Source organism: Pipra filicauda, unplaced genomic scaffold, assembly GCF_003945595.2.
Source record: "Pipra filicauda isolate LSUMZ 115617 unplaced genomic scaffold, ASM394559v2 scaffold77_size3566232_pilon, whole genome shotgun sequence".
Taxonomy (NCBI): Eukaryota; Metazoa; Chordata; class Aves; order Passeriformes; family Pipridae; genus Pipra; species Pipra filicauda.
Genome location: NW_024104953.1, coordinates 3,243,584 through 3,267,525, shown reverse-complemented (window position 1 = coordinate 3,267,525; position 23,942 = coordinate 3,243,584). Strand labels below are relative to the sequence as shown.

Sequence of the window (23,942 nt, the reverse complement as noted above, 5' to 3'; positions counted from 1 at the left end):
TTGTGGCATTACTGAAAGTCTGAATATTATTATTTAAAATTATTTCAAAAAGCAAAGGTGAAGTTGCCATAAAAGTCAGTTAAGAATAAATAAAAAGAAATTATACTAGTACGGTAATAGATAATAACCAAGTCATGTTGAAATCAACCAATAACAAGCACCCAATACTTAAAAGTATTCTAGGAGTAGAGAAATAAAGTGGTGGACACCCAAATGAAAGAACGATCTCCAAAATTCAGAAGGGTCAAAGAAGGATTTGTATTGCTTAGAAATAAGGAGATTACAATTAAACTTTGAAGACACAATTTGAACAAATAGAAAGACTAATTGCTTCCGGTTATCTGAGTTCATGCAAACACAGAAGGGAAATGAAGTCGAATTAAGAAACCCCCTCTCTGGTAGAAATTTAGAAAAAAATCCTCTATACAGATTGAAAAAGTAGGAAGAAGAAAAAAATGCTAAGGTTAGCAGTCAGACTAACTTTTTCAAACAATTTCAAAACTTCTTAAAACAAATTTGAAAGAGTGTGTAAAAACAGGGCTAAGTCAAAGGAGGAAACAATGAATGTGTGAGCTTCTGGGACATTTCTTATGTTGAAATTTTAATATGAATCCTGTTTCCTATCAGTTCCCATCAGATTCCACATCTACCTTTCTCATGTGCTGTGTATGTAAAAGCGAGATAATACCACCAGGAACACACTGAAAAAGAACTGATGCTTCAAAAGGAAGTACTTTTGAAAATCCAGTAAACAAATGAAAAAGCTCACAAATGAGTTTTAACAAAACAAGTTCAGAGCATGGAAAAACATCACCTTCTAAATCCAGTTTTAACAAATGAAGATGCTACCGCCATATCCCTGTCCCCCAGGAGTGGGGGACACACTGGTGGCTGAAACGGTTGTGTGGACATCCTTTGCTTTGGTCCAAACCTGTGGGATAGACTGGCTTCAACACCTTCAATCAAGGTGGTTTTTTTATCCAGACCCTCCTTGGGATTGAAATGGATGAGCGAGGAGGTGGACTTACAAACCTGAGGAAGTCACGAGTCCTGGTTTGGGGTGGCTGTGGGGTGAGCAACCTCACAGCAAGTGGAACTGGAGTAGCCAAACAGTGCTCACATAGGATTGTCTGGGTGATTTGATGGGGGTGGCTTTGGTGTTTTTTATAAAGCAAAGTGTCTTTTAAACAACTGCATCCAACGTGTGTTACTGTGATGATACTGCCTGAAGTGCTGAAAATTAGACAGATAATTCAGGATTGGATTGAAGCCCATGATTATCTCCCTGTGTTTACTAAGTGGATATTTAGATTTGTTGTGAAGGAATAGGAAGAGAGTTTCATCTTCAGTCCTGACATTTTAAGGGAAGAGAGGAGCCTTATAATTTAGAGATCCACAGACATTAATGTATTTAGTAGGCAGTGACAGAAACAAGCAATAAATACAGAGTTGCCTAAATAGCACAGATCGTTCATTAAAAGTTACAAAATTAAGGCTACACATGAAATTCTGGCAGAACCATTTTGTTTAGTAAGTAGAAAACCAGTGAAATATGTTGACAGTAAGAGTCATAAAAACAAATAATAAAAATAAGTAGATTAAAAAAAATTGTGGAGGTAAGAGAAAATTTAAGACATCAATAATGACAAAATGTGGAGCCAAGACTGAAATATATTCAGTGCAAATATCAAGGTGACCTCTTTCTAGCAGAAAGCTTTGATACCATGAAACGTCAATGATTTGTGGAAATTGGTCTATCAAGTAAACATAATTTGTTATCAAATGTAATTTTTTTGAAGTAGATAATTTCTTGAAATCATATGTAATTTAAACTTAATATACATTTATGAACTTCAAGCCTATGTTTTATTGGCATTAGTGCTGATGGAGAAATGTTTCTATCTATTCCTTTTCAGAAAGTGTTCAGCTTACTTAAGGTCAGCATAAATGCCATGTAATCAACATGGGAAACTCAGAAGAAGGTCAATGACTAGGAAAGAGAATCTTGAAAACATGAATTAAGTTAAGAAAGGATTTGGAAGTTCACTCTTTACCACCAAATGCATCAAATTCCACAGCCAGAACATCACTGACTGCCCTTGGTGAGACAATTTTGAATATGCTGGAATTATTAAGGAACTTCAATAGCAGAGCAGTTAAACATTTTCATGCCACTTCTGCACAATTTTGAAAAATATGAACTGAAAATACATATGGGAAGTTCATAAAACCTTGTGTGTGCACATAAATTAAACAGCCAGAGATTCTTGTCAACTCAAGTTTGTCGGTTGTACATTCTCTACTTCTGCTGTCAGTCAGGGTAAACACTGTCACTGCTTCTGATTACCTATAGTCAATAAAGTGGTGACAACTCATTAATCAAGCCACAAAATAGAGAGACGGGGTGTAAGGTTCCACAACATGAAATACTCATTAGGAATGACACAAGCATTGTCAGTATGCACCCTCATTATCTGCATCATGGCTAGCAGCCTCAATTAGAAGGGAGCTTTGAATCTCACATCTTCTTTTGGGAAGGGCCTACCATAAAGGAGTATATCATTGCTTTACTGAAAACTAGTAAACATTAACTTACAATGTTGACAGCAACATAAACCAGAAGATTCGTAGAGCACTGACCAGCACGGTCAGCACTTAAGTAGCATCACTGTTTTCTTCTATATTGTATTTAGTAGTGTGGAAAATGCATCAACTTTTTGCTTTCTCTCTCGCTTGGTAAACTAGGCCAAAAGGGACAAAAATCATCTTCTCTTAATTAAGCAATGCCTGCTTAGCAGTAGAATTTTTCTTTTCTCTCATTCCTAAAGACAGAAAAAAAACCCCAAAAAACCAAACCCAGAAGACTACAACCAGCTACCAAATAATACAGCTCAAAATGTCTTTGGACTTACAGTAATGTTCCTAATGGCACTCAGCTAAAAAATATGTTCTGGACTCCTAACAGCCTGCTATAGTGCATTTACTGCTGCAACAAAAAGAATGGTTAAAAACCTATCAGTGGCAGAATGTTTAGCACCTATTACGGACACAAGTGTAACTACCTAACAGTAATTAAGGGCATAAGAGAATGATTAATGCTCTGGAGCCATAAAACTGCATCAGTTCAAAAGCCATTATGATTGCACTGTCTGCAGCTCACAGCCTACACTGGGCAATTTACCCTGATACACATCCTGCATAAAACCGATACTCCATTTTTTTCCAACGTTGGATAATGAGCTGGTACATAAAGCTTAAACTACACACCACACACTGGTCACCGCTGGAACAGTCGATTTAATCTCATCCTAAGGAAGTCCCCATTTCTTAATCTTAAATTCTTGATTTTCCTGTTCTGTATTTTTCTCATCAAAATGCCAAACAGTCCACACACTGTCATCTTCTCCAATTTAGAAATACGCTTTTGATCATCAAAACTGAGAAACAAGAAAATGGATGCAGAAAATACACCACTGACTGCCAGCTAGAACATTGGGCTGACATTTATACTGGCTCTTATTTAGCTCAGGGGTGTCTGAACCATGTTCTTCCCAGGCAGGATCAGCATAAAATCAGTCATATTGAAAAGTACCTTCATCAATGAGCGATATGGAAATGCTACCCAATTGGACTAAGCAAACCAAAATTTATCTTTTAACAGAAACAAGTCATAATGTGTGATGAAAAATTATATTTTCCATATGGGATACTTTCAACTCCCTGAAAACGAAGGTTTAATGTTTGTATTCCAGAGAGCAATGAAAACAGAAGGGGACAGAAAGTCTTCCACTGCCACAGCATCACATACAGTGAATTACTACCCTTTAAATAGTATTATACATTATTTCCGTTAAAGGATTCTTTCAAACATCACGGAGAGAAGGGAAAGAGAAAAAAAATGATATGCGGCATTGTCCAAAACTAAATTGGAAAATGATAGATACAGTTTATCATCCAGTAATATATAGGAAAGGAAGCACTTCCATTCTCTCATATACAAGTAATATATTGAAAGGAATAAAAAGAGATACAAATCGTTTACAAATCAGACCTTAATGTTCTTTTTAAGGGGCTAGATACTCTTTCAAGAAAAAGTAAGATAACAAAGTCTTCCCTGCCCAAAATGAACATTTTAAGAAAGGTATGATACATTGAACCAGATTTCTCCTCTGCTGAGCTCAATTCAGTTAGAGTCAAAGTGAATAGGGTCAATTACAAACAACTACATTTATTCCTCTCAATGCAATAGAATATTTCACAGCTAGTGCAAACCACCATAACTTCTCTGAAACCAACGTCCTCCAGCATGACTTTAGCTCTGTTTCCATTTTAGTGACCAGATGAAAGCCTAAAGTCATAGCAGTACATAGAATAAAAAACATTATTATGTAAAGAATATTATTATGAGGAGGCCAGTTAAAATAGGGTCTCATATTCCTAACATAACCCTGGAAACCACACACATGCTGCACCATTCCAAGAAGCATGTGAGAAGAAAGCTATCTAAACATCTGCCAAAAGATCTCAAGTTCTCTGCATAGCTGACAGAGTAAATCAAGTTTAGGCTGCTGTTTTTACCTTTCCATTGGAACCAACCTACATGCTGTTCCCTGGGACAGATTCAGAGTCTGTCTGAAGCTATCACTGCTCAGACCTGCCAGCAATAATAGGAGAGTCATAGAAAGGCTTGGGTTGGAAGGGACCTTAAATATCATCTAAGCTCCAACCCCAATCTTTGCTCTCTTGTGCAGTTACCTGTAACACATCCACCCAGACCAAGGAGCCATTTCAGTTCCTATGGGACTGGACACAAAATCACTCCTCGAACATCTTTTAGGCTGCTCCGTCTCCAGGGCAGGATCTTCTAAGCCACCACACTGTGACTCTTCCTCCCGAGGACTAATCCAGGAGATCCCCGTCCCACACCAGTGATGGACGAGGTGTCGGGATGCTCTCCATAACCTTTACTGCGCCCGCCAAACCCCGTCACTGAGAGTGAACAGTTTGTTTATGGGCGGTGCAGGTGACAGGCACACCAACAAGTCCCCTCGCTCAGTCTAACGGGGTGAATTGAAGGATTAGTCTGTCACGCCGGCACAGGGCCTCATTTTTCTTCTGTGCCACGTGGGTCACCCCCTTCCCACAGCCTGTATTTGATCGTGATTAATTTGTCAAGGCTGGCTATAGCATGGAAATGAAGGAATGGATTGCCAATTACAGTTATTCTTCTCACAGAACACCCCTTGAACCGCTGCTATTTCGCAGCAGTGACAGCTCAGAAATAAACCGAACGCAGCTCTATTGAGCAGAAACCTGACCCAAAGTGTATTTGAAAGCAGAAGGTGACTCCCCCCCTGCCCAAACCAGCTCTTCAGTAAGTGGTTGACTTCTATCCTGCCTGCCTGGCAGGTACACAAAAAGCCCGTCCACATTTATTTTCTCAGTCACCTTGTTAAGATGTACTGAACTTCTGACTTAACGCTCCTCAACAAGGTGCTCATTTGTTTCTGCACGGCTCACCCTGGGTAAGCCTGGAGGGGAATTTAATATGTATACCATTACTGCCAAGTAAACAAACCCAGCAATGATCCTGCTCTGCACAGAAGCTCTGAAAAGCAATCAAAACTTTCTCCTCAATGGTACTCACAGAAAGGTAGGTTTTGACTCTTGCTGCATTTCTCTGCAGTAAACAAACCTTACATGTTCTTTGTAATATTTCATTGATATAGGCAACTAGCTTAAGCTGAATAATCAGATTCTGATAGATTAATCAAACATGAATTAATTCCACAGTAACCTGATTTTCTATTAATAATTATTAATCCAGAATTTGAGAAATAACACCTCAGTCCCAGTAACACATGCATGCAATTCATTTTATGCACTGATAAAATCACTGGCAAATTGTTCAATTTGCATAAATTCAAAGCATGTGTACAAATTTAATTTTTTACGAACTCAGAGATTACCAGTTAAAAAGAAAATCCCTTTTCTCACAAGACAATTCAGGCCACTGTAATAGATGCTTCCTTCCATTGTTGTAATTCACTGTATTTTATACCACTGTCTTGGGCATCACATCTCCAGACAGAGGAAAGGTGAACGTTTTTCCAACAGTTGGTGGCACAAAACAGCTTTAAATGCATTCCCCAAACAAAAAGACACAAATAATTCTCTTCCAGGCCCAAGATGGCCTTCCATTAACCCAACCACCAGCAAGATCTGTGGTGTGCAGAACAGCAGAATACATTTTATAAACAGGATTCTGGCTTAGAAACAGATCAGTCATTCATCACACTGAATCATCTGCTATTCTCCTGCCTCAGTGGCAGTTGCCCTTTCCAATGATATATGGCACCATTCCCATCTAAAAAAGATGCAGGGAAAAGGACAACACAGTGAACGACCCTCAGAGGCAGAAACACCTTTAACTTGTCTTTCAGGTTCTTTGATGAGACTCAGAAGAGGAGGTCTATTTGGTTGCTATTTTCTTTCAGTTCAGGAGAAAGTTACATTTTCACCTTTCACAGGCCACCTAAATGCCCCAGTATTCTCACACATATACTTGTTGCAAACTTCCTGGAGTGACCAAAGAATGAGGGACGATCTTGGCAATGTGAATTTAGGTATATGGCGACTTTCTGTGTTTGTACTGGAGTACTACTAAGGGTCTCCAACACTGACAAGGATCATTACAATAGATATCATATAAATAAACAGTAAGAGACAACGTGTGCTATGGAGAATAAAAACAATCAGACAAATAAGGGCCAGCGCCAAAATATTCTGTGGACCCAGCCAGATGTATCACTCTGCACTAATAATAAGGAAAGAATAAGAAAAAGAAGCTGTTTTTCTAAGGCATTTATTATCAAATGCAGCCACAGAAGTTCAAAAAGATTGTCAACACCTTTGTGGTAAAACTATTTGATATAAGTGACACCACAACTATTATTCCTACTCAACTTTAGTGTGTCAGGGCTTTCCAAAGCTCCTTAAGGACACAGGAGCACAGACTAGTATGACCATTCTGTTCTCATAGAATGAGTTTTAAGCTGTGAGTAGGACTCAATATTAACTGAATATACTCAGAGTCACAGAATATCTCAAGCTGGAAAGGAACCATAAGGATCATTGAGTCTGACTCTCTGGTCCTCACAGGACTACCTAAAACTAAACCTTAGGGCATCATGTTCATCAGGCTTCGTGGCAGCTTCCTTTTGTTAGCAGCTTATATTTGTAAACTCCAGATAAAATGATTGTGGGTGATGATCTAGGACTAAAAATCTTTCTCTACGTATTTTTCAGATCTTTTTCTAGCTGCTAGATTATGCAGAATGTGTGTTGTACAACTAAGATTGCAAAACTAATTATGTCAAAGTGCACCGGTAAATGAAATCACTGCTAACGTGACACACATCACCTCTAGAGCAAGTTTTCAAACCCAAGAGTAGTTTTACAGCTGTCAAGATAATATCTATTCTTCCCTAACTAGATTAATTTTATATTAAGTTCCTCCTTTCAAGGAAGCTCAGTTGCATCATGAAATTTGACTGAAACCATTAAACTAGCTGTCTGTCTTTTCACAATGTGTTTGAAACTCGGAGGCAACATACTTCAAATACATTTTCTGTAGAAATGGGGAAAGCATAAAAAAATATTCTTCTAATGACTATGTTTTCACACTACATCTAATCACGAGTATGGTTAAAAGACACCTACAACACCTACAACAACACAGTGGCATTCACTAATGGATTGGGCTCCAAGTTAAGTTTCAGAGACATGCTCTTTACTGGGGGAAGGGGCAAGATTACATCAAAGAAAAAAATTTGGATAGCGATAATTGGGCCTTTTACCAAGAAATATTTTAAATTTCATGTATCATGTTAATGCAATGTCTCGAGGATAAGCTCTATATGGCTTTATTTTCTTATTTCAATTCATTTCTTAACAAATTAGCTTCAAAGAGCTTTAGCTTTTCCGGAGTGTAAAGCCACAGAACAAACACATCAGATTATCTCGTTGGCATCAGCTAGGACAATTTATAAATGGGAATTAAGTGATTCTGTTGGTATACAACAATATAGAGTTTTAACTTTCATCACAGTAATTGAGACATTCCTAATTCTTTGAATGGAAAACCACAAATACAAAAACAAATAATATATCTGACCAGCTGAAGCCCTGTTCATATCACCAATATGCTTTCTGAATACCAGAAAACTTTTCCAACTCTTTCATGTTTTGCAGAATAGTTTGCCTGACAAAAAATAATATAAAAAGTGAAAGGAAAAAGGGGGAAAGTGTCCAAAGTGAGACGTGGTTGTGGTGCCTTTGGAGATGTTACTGGTTTTTCCTCAACAGTCTGGAGACATTTATAGAGCTCATTGCAAAAGCAACTAGAGCCATGCTTGGAGCTTCAAGATGTAAGAAACTATGAAAGAAGAGCAAGGGAGCACAGAAACAATTGTTTCTTGCAGAGTAGAACCCAAACAGTGAGGTTAAAGAGCATAGGCAGATGTTGCAGGACTGAAGGGGACAATTAATATAGTAATATATATATAATATATATGTATGAAATATGAATATATATAAATATAATTTAAAAAGAAAAAAGCAACTACACAGACTTTCTATCTCTTCCTAAAGAGAAAATGGAAAAAGAAAGGCCATGAGGCAACTGAGTATCCAGTGTTTAACAGTTTGGGCTTTAAAAGGGAAATTTTTAAGGACGGTCACTAATCACCATTTTAATGAAGGACAGGATTTGTCCTGTAGTGTTCGGGGGAAATGCTCTTAGTTGGACCAGTCAGCAAGAACTTCAGAAGAGATAAAATTCTAGATAGTCTAACTACATTATCCATAAAATGCCAATTTCCACTGAAAAAGAGAGCTTATTAAGTCTCTCGTCTGGAATCAAGTTAGAGCTTCTCCTTGCTAAAGACATTGTATGAATGCTAATTTTAGACTGTCAAGAGCTCATCGATTTACACTTTCCTGTCATAATTTTTTTAGCATTTAAATTATGGGAAGAAACCAATTAGTATCACGGACACTACACTGTCTGAAATAAGAACACTGTTAAATAATGCATGCAACAAATTTTTATACAAGTAGTAATTAGATTTCTAGGATTACTTGAATATTATAATACTCATTTCATAGCTGCTACTATTATTAATTTTAATAATAATCTCAGTTAACTAGTGATCAGTCCCACAAGAAGCTTCAAAGAATGAGTTCTCATATATCTTCATTTCCCTTAAATATTACATTATGCCAATTATGGAGTAAATAACAAAATGCAATTAGCTCCCCAATGGGTTACAAAAAATATCTGTTAAAACCACATGGTGTCAAAAAAGTTGATGCGTTCCGAGCTAAGGGATGAGGAGCTGCTGATCAAGTTAAAAAATTGGCTTAGTTATGAAAATCTTCTTAATGGGAACTTTCCTTATGTGACCCACTGGATTATTTTTCTTTTTCATCACAGAGAATTTATGTGATAATATCCATTTTCCTCAGTCACCTTAATTCACATCACGATATCCAAATGCTGATGATCACGTAAAACACACCAGGCCTTTTTGATGGTTACAAGGACTCAAAGCACCAGGCTGGAGATAAATACAAGACTGCTTCATGGTTACTTATTACACATCTGTGTATAGAGGCTCTGAAAATTTTGCAGCTAACTCCTTCCTTGGCAAGATGACAGTGCCACCCTTATTGCTCATTGAAGAAATATCTATCCTAGAAATGAAACACCAACAGAAAAATGAGAAAAAAGCAGATGAGAAAGATGGAAATAGATGGCCTCAACCTTTAGCCCCCGTGTCAGGAATTTATTCTGCCTTTGAAAATGTTTGGTTTAGTCTTCTGACTCAGATTTTCAGAGGGCTTTTATAATCCTTCAGCAGTGCACCTGTCGGTTAATCCCTTGTTATAATCTATCTCGGATCACCTCACGGAGAGAAGAGCTGATGGATGCGGTCCCAGCTCTCTGTGGACTGGTAGAATGAATCGTTCTTTAGACACTGAGGATGCACTGGGGGTCAGGACAGAGGTGACACAAGCCAGCACTAAGACTGAGGCACCTCTCCCCCCAGATACAAGGCAGAGCAGAGGATCTTTGCTACCTCCTTGCATCTTCCCTTGAGAATAGAATATATGCTTCCATTTTCTATACACACTCCCTACTTTTTTTTTTTTCCTTTTCAGACTCCCCTTTAGCAACACATAGTAAATTAAACCTTGCAAGTGGCCCGATTCTACAAGAAACAAGACTCACTCCAATGTAATAAAGGTGTTCAAGAGGTGGTGAAACCGTATGTTTCCGCCACCTAAATCACCACAGACATTCTGCACTTTCATGGTATTTGGTCTTTTTCTTTCTCTCTCTCTGTTTTATTTAAAAGAAATGCAAATCTAAATTCACGACAAAACTAAGAGCTGCCATTCTCTTTTTTCCTAGAAAGGACAGTTGATATAATTTTCATGAAAGCAAGCTAAGGTAAAACATACAGCCAAATTGATGTAGAGACAAAAATACACACCAACTGGAGAATTCTCTTAGAATTCCATCTTTTTTCCCCCAGTTTCTTCCCCCCCCCGCCCTTAAGTTTAAAATAACATATAAATACCTGTTTCTGTTGCCAGAGAGCAGCTTATGTTGCCAACATAAGTATTTAGGAACAGAAGCCAAACTATTACTGTAAAATAACAGTAAGGAGGTAACAAATAGGTGTGCGTAGACTGTAACATCTTCAATTCCTTCCATATGTAGCCTATCCCATAATTATTTCTCAACAGAGTATTGTGACAAACATGAAAATTTCTGCCTCCTCACATCCATCTGTGGAGTCTTGTTTTAATTTTGTGGCTCAGAAGGTTTGTAGCACCATATCAGAGATCCTTGTTCACTTTGCAGGCTGCAAACACCAGGATTTCTGGATACCTTCTTAAAGACATGATGATGAGGTGTTCTTCCATAAAATCTACTAAAGAAACTGGCTTTTTTTTCACCCCTCTCTTCTGGCAGTACCTCAGAGATAACAAGATGGTAATTATGAGGAAAGTGGATGTCTAAATGGTGATCCACTGGAATAACATGAAAATCTGACGCACTACAGCCTAAAATAACACTTTGTACCCTCTGAACTATATATAGATTTGTCTGTAGATCTTTTTTATCCCTTTTTCAATTTTTTTTTCAAACAGATAGTAAAATTGCTCTAAAAAGGGAAAAGAGACAAAATATAAGAAAATTCCTAGAAGTCTAGCTGGTCTAGGGAAAAGAAGTGTGATAAGGTTAAGACTGCACTGTGGCTCCTGTCTGAGTACTGATAAACAGCTACTGAGGATGTGGAGCTAGATACTCCAGTACCTCCCTAATGCCATGGGAGGGATGCAAATCTTTAGTCCTTCCCCTGAAGTAGTTTTATTTAGGAAACTTCACACTCTTGCTATAAATGAAAACATTTATTGCAACAGGAGAGAGTAACCCAGGGACCCATGGGGATATGAGTCTTCACAACCTTTGCTTTCTTAGACTGATTAGCAGTTTATAAGCTTATTAAAGGTGACAGGGATCTCTTAGGAAAAGATACTAGGAATTACGGATCTCTTAGGAAATTATTTTCCCCCCGAAGTGCCTGTGGGTAGACCCTCAGTTGTTCTGTAATCCTGACAAACATTCAGCACTGGTTGCTTTCTATGTCATTTTATAAAGATGTAGCCCCCCTCAGTTGAAGATATCAGACTTCTAAAAGAGAGATCCCTTGTGAGTGAATTTGTTGCCAGCACATTAAAATCTGAGTTTTGACTCCTGGCACGGGGCCTTAATGGCAAAAGGCCTTCTGAGGGCTGTAACTCGTTCAAGCTGGAACATCTCAGAGTGACGGGTGGAGATGAAGCATCAGGAGAGTGTCTGGGGAGGAAAGGCAGACCTTTCCTCTATCCAGCACCCTTCCCATTCTCATTCATGAAAAGCAATCTGCTCTTCGCCAGGACCTCAGAAAGAGCCGTGCTTGCTCATTTCTTCCCAGCTCCCTTTTTATGGGAGTAAAGGAACGCTCTGCAGGGATGCAAACAGGAAAGGATGGCTCTCCAGAGAAGTGTGACCACTCTCTCCTTACGATAAGAGTAAAGGTGAGCAATCTAAGCATTTACAAGAGTCTGGAGCAGAACTCAATCCAGATTCTTGAATTGGATACACCCAGTTGATCTCTTGAAAATTTCTCCATTTCCATTTGGAGGAGAAACTCCATTATGAGCCAAGGGATTCTGAAGGGACAGCATTTGTTCATATGGATCTGAGGTGAGGAATCAACACCGTATGTTCCTTCAAAAACACTTTATTGTGAGAGTCCAGTGTTACGTGCACAGCACAAAGATATCCTAATCAGCTTGGCCACCAGGAATGAGGTTGATCCACTTGCCTGTCTAGACACTGCCTTTATCTAAAGGAATGTGCATGGATAAAGAGGAAAACCCCAACAAAACCAGAAAGATGAAAGCATAGTTTTGTGGGGTTTGGGTGTACTTTACACTGCAAACACATCACACAGAGCATAGTTTTAGCAATGTGACTGCTATCAAATATTGTTGAAAATATTGACACCTGAAGCCTGATGCAGGGCTGCCTGTTTAATTACTTACTCTCAGGCAGTGCATTTGAGAGTTTGTAAAGAAGGAAATTTTTTTTTAATTGAGGAATAGAAAGTATTTATTAAAATGTAAACAGTACAATCGATTAGAAATTGTATTCCCAAAACAAACAAAAAAAACCCTCCAAAAAACCACAAACAAAAAAAAAAAGCAGCAGCCTCAGAAAAACAGTATTTTAGTAGAAATGCATCTTAATTAATTTGCAATGGTGAAAACAGCAAACAATTACCAAAAAAAAGCATCTGCTACACTATATAATGTTTCAGTAATGCCACAGTTACCTTCAAGAAAAGCCTCCAATAAATCATATTAACTCATGATTCCTACCATAGATCCTTTCCAATCTTCTTTACTGGCTTCAGGGTACCATATTCCTCACCTGCTGAGACCTTTTCTATTAACTAGGCCAATTGTAAAATAAAGTGAACTATTATTATTTGTACATCCCACTTACTACTAATTTCCATACATTTACACCATGTCTTGCTTGCTTCTGTAACATAATAACAAAAATGTGTCTGTGTAAAATATCAAGATTTAAGCCAAGGAGTCAAGGACTAAAATGCAGAGCTCCCCTCAAAGTTCAAGAGGGGGACCAAAGCTGAGAATCAAGGCAGAGCTTTAATCTGAAACCAGATTCATATTCAGCCAATTCTAGTGTTAGTGGAAACGGCATCTGCATGTTCTTCTGCAACAAGGAAAGTGCAGTTCAAGTAGAAAAGAATACGGCACCTGAAGTAAATTAGATTCTACCTTCTGAATCTTAAATCAGATTTATAATCCTCAGAAACATCTAAATAAGATGTCCTGAAAAAGAAGAAGCAACTCTAAATATTCCTTTTATTTATTGCTGTTTAGCATATAATCATAGAATGGTTTGGGTTGGAAGGGACCTTAAAGATCATCTCATTCCAACCCTCCTGCCATGGGCAGGGACACCTTCCACGAGACCAGATTCATCCAACCTGGGCTTGAACACTTCCAAGGATGGAGCATCCATATGTTTCTTTAAAGCATCCTTATTTAAAAACTTTAAATTGTTTAAGTTATAAAATCTACAAGCATTTCTATGCACTTACTGAACCTAAAAGAAAAAAAAAGCAGCTTAGGTTATTGCTAAATTAAAAAAAAAATATATATTTGCCTCTTTGTAATTTGCATGTCCTCTCAAATTTTTCCATTTTTTTCCTAAATATTGAACTGCTTGTCTTTTTCCTCCTACAAATATCATGCCCACTTCTTCCACAACGTCAACCAAAAACCAGTTGACTATTAGTGATGGATTACCCTACAACAGCAAGTGATGAACTTTTATAATAACCCTTTCCTTCCAGTTCCTTCAGGCAATATTAATTTGCATGTAAATTAATAAAATAAAAGTGTGGAAGCACAACTCAAGGGAGCTAAGACAATTCCGTGTTATTCCAGCAAGTTGGCTTGAGAAAAACATTTTTTTTTTCCCCTCCCTCCAGTCTTGGACATTGTGGTATCTTGCTTGTTTTCCTTCTAAATGGAAAATTTTGCCAGACCCCTATTTTTCCCTGTTGAAGCCACAGCAGTGTGTTTAAGAGTTACTGCAGAAGTGTAATCACAGTTGCAGGTCTTGGCTCACAGGCTCTGAGGGTTTTGCTAAGGGCTGCACAACAGCATCCCACTTCCCAGCACACCAGTATCCAGTCACAGCCAAGGGCTTTGGATCTCTGTTATTTAACACAGGATAAATAGACTGGCAAGCCAAAATGACTGATGAGACACCTGATATGAAATATCACTGTTTGAAATAGCAGTAATGGGGAAAAACGAGTAAGAATAAGCGACATCTAAGGTCTTACTTACCATAAATTCCGGTTGAAATACAGGGAAAGGCCTGTAAAACAAATGAAAAGGAAAACAAAAATCAGTGGGATTTCTGTTTGCTGAACTTTTTATCAAAACCAAGAGTGTTTTTAGATGGCTGTTTTTCAACACCCGGAGATTACGTGTTGTAGCGTTCACTGTTCTGGCAGTCAAATCATAAGCATTCTCATGTCATTATATGAAACATATTCCATATGTTTTCCTTGCTGCCATGTTAATAAAGCTGTACTCTTTTTCTCACCTTGAGCTATGAGCAACATTTGAACCCAGAATTGTTCTTAAAACTGCCTTTTGAGCTAAAAATTAATGCCATGAGCTAAAAATTAACGCCATACGCTACTACAGTAGAAAAAAAAGAGTCGTATTATCTGGGTAGAGTTAAACAGTGTTTCTTCAGCAGCAAAATAAGCTTGGCCAGCTTAAACCTTGCCCTGCCTCTTTGCCATGCCCTCATTTACTATAACCTCCTTTTTTGATCCAGAGCCTTTCATTTTTAACCTCGGTTCTTTCAAACATGTGGTTTATGGTGCGGCCCAACACAGCTGTACTGCTACAAGACAAAGCCTTGCAAACTGGTGCAGGGGGGGGAACTGGAAGATGCTGGGTGAAAAGAGAGGGTACATTTTTGAGTCAGCTTGGACCTCAAAGAAAATGCATCATGAAACAAGAGATATTACAGACCCTGTGCCAGTGAGAACAGTAATTTACATTTTTCCTCGCTGTATGTGTGTTGTCTCCAGATTTGCATTTCTGTGAGCCAGAGTCAGTTTTCCACCAGGAGAAACCAAAGCTGTGGTTTCACAAGAGAGACAATTTTCTTTGTATTCAGCTGATATGTGATATCACCTTTGCCTCCCACCTCTGGACTGACAGCAAACACAGCTCAGAGGTATGAGAGCACCTGGGACCAAAGTCTCAAATATCCACCCGGAGGCTCCCTCCAGATCCCCCAGCAATGAGTCATCATACAAAAGAAAGGAATTCTTCTTTACTTAATCACACAGGAAAACATTATTCAAAGCTAATGCTTGCTTTATATTTAACCAGGGAATTAATTAGGGAATGGTGATTAAGAAAGGAGAGGTCTAATGGAAAGAATACATCCTACCCTCCGCTCTGGAAATACCTAAGTAAAATAAAGTGGAAGAGAATTATAGTCTCATTCCTTCTCACAACCACTACAACTTACATCCTGAAAAATACTTAGCTTTGTAGTTTGTACCCAATAAATCACAACGAATCAGCTTTTTAAGGAAATGAGGAAGGGAGTAGAAAAAAAACCCCAAACACCACCACATGGTTACAGAGCTCAGGTTGAGGTGACAATAGATGCTCCTGCAATAAGAGAGAGGCATAAAGGACCATTTTGTCCAGTTTAGAAACAGATTTTACAATTCACCACTGTTGAAGTTCAACATGTTAAGAGGTAATCGCTCCAAACAAGTGTTTTGTTTTCCATTCTTTGCAGAATTTGAGTAACAGCACAGGATTTAGATATTCATTTGCCTCAGGAAGTGAATAACAGAGCCTTCAAGGCTCCTTCTCTTACTGGCCCCACAACTCTGGTAAGGCAAAACAGTTCAAAACTCCATCAATCCTTGGCTCCTTGGGAAACACCCCACGTGGTGCCTATGAGAAGTAGCACCACTACTAATTTCAGATCCCCGCTAGTGACAAAGCCAACCACCTGGAGGACTTGGGCTGGGGTGGCTCTGCAGCCCCTGGTCTGCAGATTCATCCCCACTGCAAAGCAAAGGGTATCAGGCTGATACATCATCCAAGATAATTAATCATTAAGGTTGGAAAAGACTTGTAAGATCATTGAGTCCAACTGTTAAATGAATCTACTTTAAGCCCTGCTGGTGACCTTGAAGGGATTTACAAGACTGGCTGCTGCACTGTGGGATAGGCTCAGCACACACTGCCAACATCTGGCACCACAGCTGAGTGTTGGGGGGCATGGAGCTGGTGCCAGGGGACCAGGTTTCCTTCTCAGCTTTGCTTGGAGAAGAGGAAACAACTGCATTTCCAGCAGTGCATGGCAGACACTTGTCGCATTAGTTCATCTCCACTCGCAAACACGCCGCTCCGAGGCCACTCAGCGAGCACTGCCTGGCAACTTGTGTGTCTTGTGTGTTTCTTAATACTTTAAAATTACTGTGCAGACACATCACAACCATTACCTTGCTTTCAGTTCCTGTCATGCAGCTGAAATGTATCTGAAATGGAGCTACAAGAGTGTATAAAATCCCATCAAGCTCCTTTGGAACATGGGTCTGTGCCATAACTCAGATGAGCTCTGCCCTCTCCATCATTCAGAGACCATCACAGCACATAACCAGCAGATGTAATTTCGTAAAATGTGACAGTGCTTTTATTCATTCAAGAAAGACCCGTGCCCGAGATCACATATCAACTGTGTTTCCTCTTGGCTCCTAGGGAGACAATTTAGTCTAGATGCCAGGTTGAAATTACTGGCAGAGCAGTGATGGGGAATTCACAGCATGCATATTAACATACTACAATATTTGGCTTATGGACAAAAGATGTTAAGGTTTCTAACCTTTTCTGTGCATAATAATAACTTAATTATATATCTAATTTCAATAAAAAATTCAGTTTCACAGTAGGAAACATTCATTCCTATTTCCACAATAAAAACGTTTCTCATCTTAATTTGTTGCCTGTAACTGCTATTTACTGACGAACCTTTAATTTCTTTGCTACTGAAATAGCATGTTTGCTTTACTTGAGGACTAATGTGAAATGACAGCACCCAAAACAGACACAACTCTGGAGCTAAACATAAGTTAAAAAGGCAAGAGCTTCCTACTACTACTATGCTTCTGCAATCATCTAGAGAAAGAGGCCAAATTAAATCAGCTCTGTGAATACTGTAAGACTGAAATTGATTTAATTCCTGCAGGAGAGGATGTGGGCGCTCAGCCTCTGGTTCTCTTTAATCCAATGTTTCTTTACTAAGGCTGCAGCAGCAGTGCTAATTAGGATGAAATGTAATGCAGCTTCATGAGGAACATTTACAATAGTCACCATGCGGAGGCCAAGTTGGACTCTGAGACATTTCAGTGAGAAGGACCTGGGTATTTAAATACTTAAGAGCTTATCTACATCAAGGGGTTCTACTTCACACTGAGCTGCAATGTATTAACTGTTATACATTAGATGAATAAAATTGCTATGTCTACATGACCAGTTGCCTCCTACTGCAGTCCTAATAATTGCTTCCACAGAGCAAGGACTTTCTTCAGATTAAGTGCTCAGCGTTCAGCGTCGGCATCCCAGTGTTGCTTTTGCCACAACCAAGCTACATGTAAGGTAAGTGCTTTTCTTCCAGCACAAAAAAAAATATCAAACACAAATGAGTCTTCTCTGATTTGACTGCATCACCTCATGAAGAGGACTCATTCTCATGTTTGAGAGCTATTCCTTCATGCAACTTGCATTACTGATATTCCTGTTTACCAGCCAAAGCTAAAAAACTTGAGTGCCTTAGATCCTTTCCAAAATAACACACTCTGTAAAAACACCTACCTCCAAAAAGCACAATAAACCAAACCTATAAACTTCAGGGCCTACTGTACCTCCTTAGCTGCAAAAAGTATTCACAGGTTACATACATACATACATATTTATAATATCAGTAACATCAAGCATTCAGAGTCAAGTTTTGCTGCTTTTACTAGATTAAAACATAAACCAAATGATTTTATAAACCACTAACAATAATATTATCCTATTGCCTTTTAAAAATCCTTACGCTACTATCTGGAAGGAAAATAAATTAAAATGTAATTTCCCAGTCCATCTACTGACATTAATTTTATATTTGTCATGATTCTGTACTGTAATTTAACAAACAACAAATTTTGCAAGAAACTATCACTCAAAGTTATGAATAGAAAATTCCAACACAATTCCCTACACAGAAAGCAAAGAGAAAAAAATCAAATGGAAGAATTGAGTAAGAAAATGTTTAAACTCAGTTTTCATTACAGACAATATTAGCATGTTTATTAATGTGCCTTTAAAGAAGGAAAGGTAATTATTGCCTCAAAAATGAATCAATGTGTTGAACACAGCAGGTCACACAGAAGCCTTTAGGCATTTGTTTGAGCTCCCTCATTCACATACTGGCAGGTTCTCTTTATCAGAGTCAAATACTGGGCATGCAAGTGCCAAAAAAAAGTTGGAGGGTATTTTCCCATATTTTACAGGTCTAAAAGTTTACACTCCAACAATAGGGAGGTTGTCAAAGGATGCTGACAGCTGATACAATGCTGGTCAAGCAACTACAGCTGAAGTTCAGATTCAGACCCGAAACATCCTCTCTGTATTGCGGGTCAGGGCTCCTCTGTGCACCCCCATTTACAAAAATGGAAGTTCACATTGCACAAAAGGACAGTGGGTTTAGAAAATGATACAGAGCAATAATCAAATTTGAAGTAAAAATCTAACAGCTGTGTGGCAAATGATTATTGAGAGAGCAAACCTGTCACAAAGCTACTGAGAGCTGACTGAAGGACTCCTGTTTAGCTAAAAAGATTTGCAAAAAGTGCATAGAGAACTTCATCATCACTCAGAAAACACAAATCTAAAACAAATGTCTGTCAGGTTTTCAGAGGGTCTCCACAAGTTTCCCCGCCTTGCTGGTGACACTGTTCCAGGTAAGTTTCCAGGTAAGGCTGCGGTTTTTCTCTTTATTTATACAAAAGGACAGTTACTGAAAGAGGCCACCTGAGAGGTTAAAAGGGCAAAAAGAATATCTTTAATCTTTCCTGTTAACCAAACTAAGCAGATCGGGGCCTGCAGGGGAGGGTCTTCCTTTGATGACCTGTTTGCCAAAAAGGTGGCAACGTTCTCATTATCAAATTATGTGCCTCATCTTACACAGTGAATGACAATTTTGTTTAATTTTTTATTGAAATAATTAAAATCTTCAACCAAACAATGAACATTCAACAATGAGTATGGGGAAAAAAAAATCAAAGGAATCACTACCAAAATTTACAGATTATTTTTAGCATCTATGTGTTCTAACTTTATATGAATTTAAAATAGATTTTTGAAGACATTGAAACCAGCTGCAACAGAAACTTACACAAGACAGTAGAGGACTGCAATACGGAGTTAAGACAATTCATTACGTGGGGAATGTCACAAAATTTTTATTTTAAAATGTTCAAATTTATCATCTTTCAGTCATTAAAAGTAATAGCTCAATTTACTGCCTGGATAGAGGTCTGGACTGAAAGTTGGTCAAATAATTTGATTTCCCCACATACAAACTCGGTTGTGGGGTGAGGGTTGCCCGTTTTTTTCCTAAACTATTTGAATATTTGTAGTTAGAATGAAAAACTTGTAGGGGAGCTAGGAACTAACAGTTTGGCACACATTTTTAAAAATCATCATCCTTTATATTTAGGAATACTTAGATAGCAAACCCAACCACTCAAAGCAGGGTCACCTAAAGCCAATTACCCAGAACTATGGCCAGTAAGGCTGGCATATTTGCAAGGATGGAGACTCTACAGCATCTGTGGGCAACTTCTGCTGTTTGGCCAACTGGAGATTAAATAAGTTATTTCTTATGTTTTAACACATGTCTTCCCAGCTCTGTGTTGTCTGAAGACTCCCTGGGGTGCTTTCTCCCCCATCATCGGAGTCACTAAGGAAGATCTTTAATAGCCTTGGCCCACAGTTGCCCTCTGGGGTGCACAACTAGTGACTCGCCTCCAGCTGGACTTCGTGCCACTGCCCACAATCCTGTAAATCCCAGCAGCTCAGCCAGTTTTCAGTCCACCTCTTGCACAGCAAAAACAATAGACAAAAATAAAACTATTGGGTTTAGAAGACAGCATCTGCCTAGAATGTTCAGAAGCCATTGCAGTTGAAGCACCAATTAAAGCAGAAAAAACATAGATGATAAGGAAAGAATAAAACATCAAATGAGAACTTGGAGCAGATTTATTTTTTCTTTCTATAACACCCCATGCCAAAGCAGGCTTGAAATCAATGACAAACTGATTTTGAGCCACATCTGTGATGTGCTTTTAGCCCCAGTAAAGAACAGTTATGAGTTTTCTTCATGCCGAAGAGCAAGAAATTAAAAATCCCCTTTTTGCCTTTTTCAAGAACAGAAAAGAACATTCACCTACGAGCCCCATATTCCATCAGTCTCTCAGTGCTGCAGAGCACAGAGCAGTTGCCTCTAGAGTCCCTGAACTCCCAGTGTCTAATTACTTTGGGAAGAGCAGCTTGAAAATGCAACTTCCTTCACGAGAACAACACAGAAACAGCCCTTATTACTTTTTTTTCTAAATGAAGGTTATCGACTATTTTCAGAAGTCTAATAATATGTTTAATAAAACTCCCTTCGAAAACCCCCGTTGTGTTAAGGGATTCCATTCCTTCAAGCCACCTGCACAAGTGGTATCTCATCCCCACCAGCATAATTCTACTGACAAGATCCCATGGGATCCATAGACCTCATCTTACGTGTGTATCGCTAAGAGGAAAGCTGGGATCCAGCTTCATCTCTGCTGAGCTGGGCTTCTGGTCTGAGGTTCCCTCTCCAGTCAGTAAAGAGGGTAATTCAGCTGTTTCAGGTCAAATGAATGGCTCTCGTGGGGAACTGCTGACTACAGAGTGAAGGTAGATACCCAAGCTAATTTAGGTGAAACAAATCTTTCCCTGAGCACAGGAAATCATACGGGCTTGCCAGAAAGCAGATTCAGGAACTCTCTCTTCTCTCCTGAGTCCTAACCACAGGAATATTATTTCCATTGATTCAATACAAATTTCCTTGTAATGAAAAATGTTGAGCCAGACTTCTCCAGCTTTATGCATGGTAGTCAGCCTCACAGGTGTGATGGCAAAGGAGAGCTTAAAACAGCCCAGGAAAAGGTCTGTCTGGCACAGTTCTGCCTCAGACAGGGATACTCACATGCCAGCACTGAGCAGGCACCTCCAGGCCAGCAAATCCATTCTCTTTATCCAAAGGACTAATTAAGAACTACACAGCATCCTCAGTTCTGTGCACTGGTCTCACTTCCAGGAGCACAGCTGGAAGGATCAGATCTGTTAGCCCCAGTCGAGGCTCCCAGTAGTCCAGGGAGGTTTCTAGCCCAGGAGATGCCAATGCTGGGCCATACATTGTGCTCAGAAAACACAGGCATTGCAAGCCTGGCCCGACTCCACATGGGCTGGTAGGAGAGGGCACATCTAATGCAGCATCAGCAGTTCCACCATACAGGTCATTAATTCTTACTAATACCTTCCTAACAAGCTTGGGTTTAGCGTCTAGTTTTTGTCTCATTCAAATCAATATTGTGCCACAGCTACAGATCAATACTTGTTTTACATTTATAATATTTTCAAATTAAAAGAAAAATGAGTAAGAATCCACAGGACTAAATATAAAAACATCAGAAAGGAGATATTCAGTGACAAAAGTATTTACTGACCACAGTGACAATAATTGCTTCATCCTTAACAGCAGGTTAGCTTGTCCTTACTGCTTCATCTAAACCAACACACCCAAGGAAATACCGCTGCACCTTTACTGTGGTTTGATTCAGATCTGAGCCAACCTTGCAAGAAAAAGTCATTAAATGACATTAACGTAGTACTGAGATCATACTCTGACAACCAAGAATAATGAGGTAAATTAAGGGCAGATGGATATTGAGGCTTTCCTCTAAATGTCCTTAATTTTGTAGGTTTTAGACATACTGTCTCCTGAACCTCAGTGCAATTTTAGTTTTACTATTTGTGATATTTATAGCTCCCATTTATATAAGTAATATGTAATTTTAATGCAGGTCTAATAGTTCCAGCTGCCATTGACACAGATTGTAAAATGAAAAAGGGAGAATACCTTGTTGGGTAGGATGCTATTTTATATCCTCCCTGCCACCTTAACCACTGTAATACAGTGGGTTAATGTCTTATTTGGATTCCAACCTTGTCAACACATCAAAGATCCTCCCAGGTGAAGAGGAACAGGGCTGTGCAATTGATCTCTCCTAACCTGGAATGTCTGTGTCACTCTGGTCCAGGGCGAGCGACTGAAACGAGTGTTTCTTTTTGAGAGAGGTGTAGAGAGACGCCTTGAAGAAGTACACGATGATGAAAGGTATGAGACAGGAGTAGACCTTGGAAAATATCAAGGGAGATCACAGTCGAAATTGCCTTCTTTATCCCGAATAAATAACAGCAGTTGTGGATTAGGCGACTGTAATTCTGTGGAGGAGGTCTGGTAACATAAATCACGATAAAGGCGACTTGAGACTCTTTTTGAAGACCAAGAAGGTTATTGGTATATTTTAACTTATTTTCTACTGCTCCTAGGCACAGTCCCTACAGAGGTTTCTATGGCTATTGAGAGTCCCCTCAACCCAGTATTTCTCTCCTCCCTATTTATTTTCTGCTCTCACCCCACCCCAGAGTTTTTTCCTTTCCATCCTTCCGCACACTCCCTCCTGATGACAGATTGCTGCCATCCACCCTGTTCCAAATTCACTGCTTCCATTATCACTTCCCTTACAGCTGGGGCACATCTGCTCTCAGATCCACTTTATGATTTTTCCTAAGGCCCTGCCCTGCTCTCAGCATTGCTGGAATGCCTGTGCAAGGAGAGCAGCAGCTACCGGAACCTCACCACCATCTGTGGCTTGATTCAAAGCCATTGCAGGCAGCAAGAAATCCTCAGCTTCAACTGCAATCCAAATTCCATACCCACTGATTTTCCTCTTTCAAACTGCTGTTGAATGATACAAATAAACAAGTTGAGCTGCACCAGTATTGCCAAAAGTGGGTCAGCAACCCTGTATACCTCATTTCTGGTACAATGGGGTTGGGTTCAGAAAACTACACAGTGAAAGAAGGTTTTGGGGAAATCAGTGGCACTGTGTTCAGCAGGGCACTCAGAAAATGAGGAGTCCTGAAGAGAGGCCAATCCAGGTTTGCAGGTTCTGACACATTTCCTCGTTCTGAGTAACCCCAACCAGTGTTTCTACCAAGTTGAATGAATCTGCATAATGCTTCACTTGGCACCAGTAAATGTGTCAGGATTTGTCTCAATAAAACTTCAATGTCAGTGCAAGAAAGGCCACCACACATATGGGAAAAGTAGAAAGAAAAAAAAAATCAAAATCTGAAAAAATATGTCTATTTTCTCCAAGTTCTTTCAGCTTTCATTCTCTTACACACATTTATTCCTTTTCTCAAGAAGTGTTGTTGCAAAAATACAAGGTTAAAAATTTTAAATGGAAGTGTGACTTCAATTTTCCATATCCTCCTGTTTAATATAATGATCCAGGCAGGTTTTTGTATTGGATTCAAGTAACACTTAATGCCTTGTCAAATTCTTCCTATTTTCAAATGTTTTGTAT

The 23,942-nt window shown here is 39.0% G+C and overlaps 1 protein-coding gene across 2 annotated transcripts in view; it reads right to left on the bottom strand.

Moving 5' to 3' along the window:
• MACROD2 (mono-ADP ribosylhydrolase 2) overlaps positions 1-23,942 on the bottom strand; it is an 842,329-nt gene that overhangs the window by 268,357 nt on the left and 550,030 nt on the right. For both annotated transcript variants that reach the window (XM_039389846.1, XM_027726087.2), the window contains exon 7: positions 14,509-14,539. In XM_039389846.1, coding sequence (XP_039245780.1) covers positions 14,509-14,539 — 31 coding nt within the window. The remainder of the gene's footprint in view (positions 1-14,508; positions 14,540-23,942) is intronic.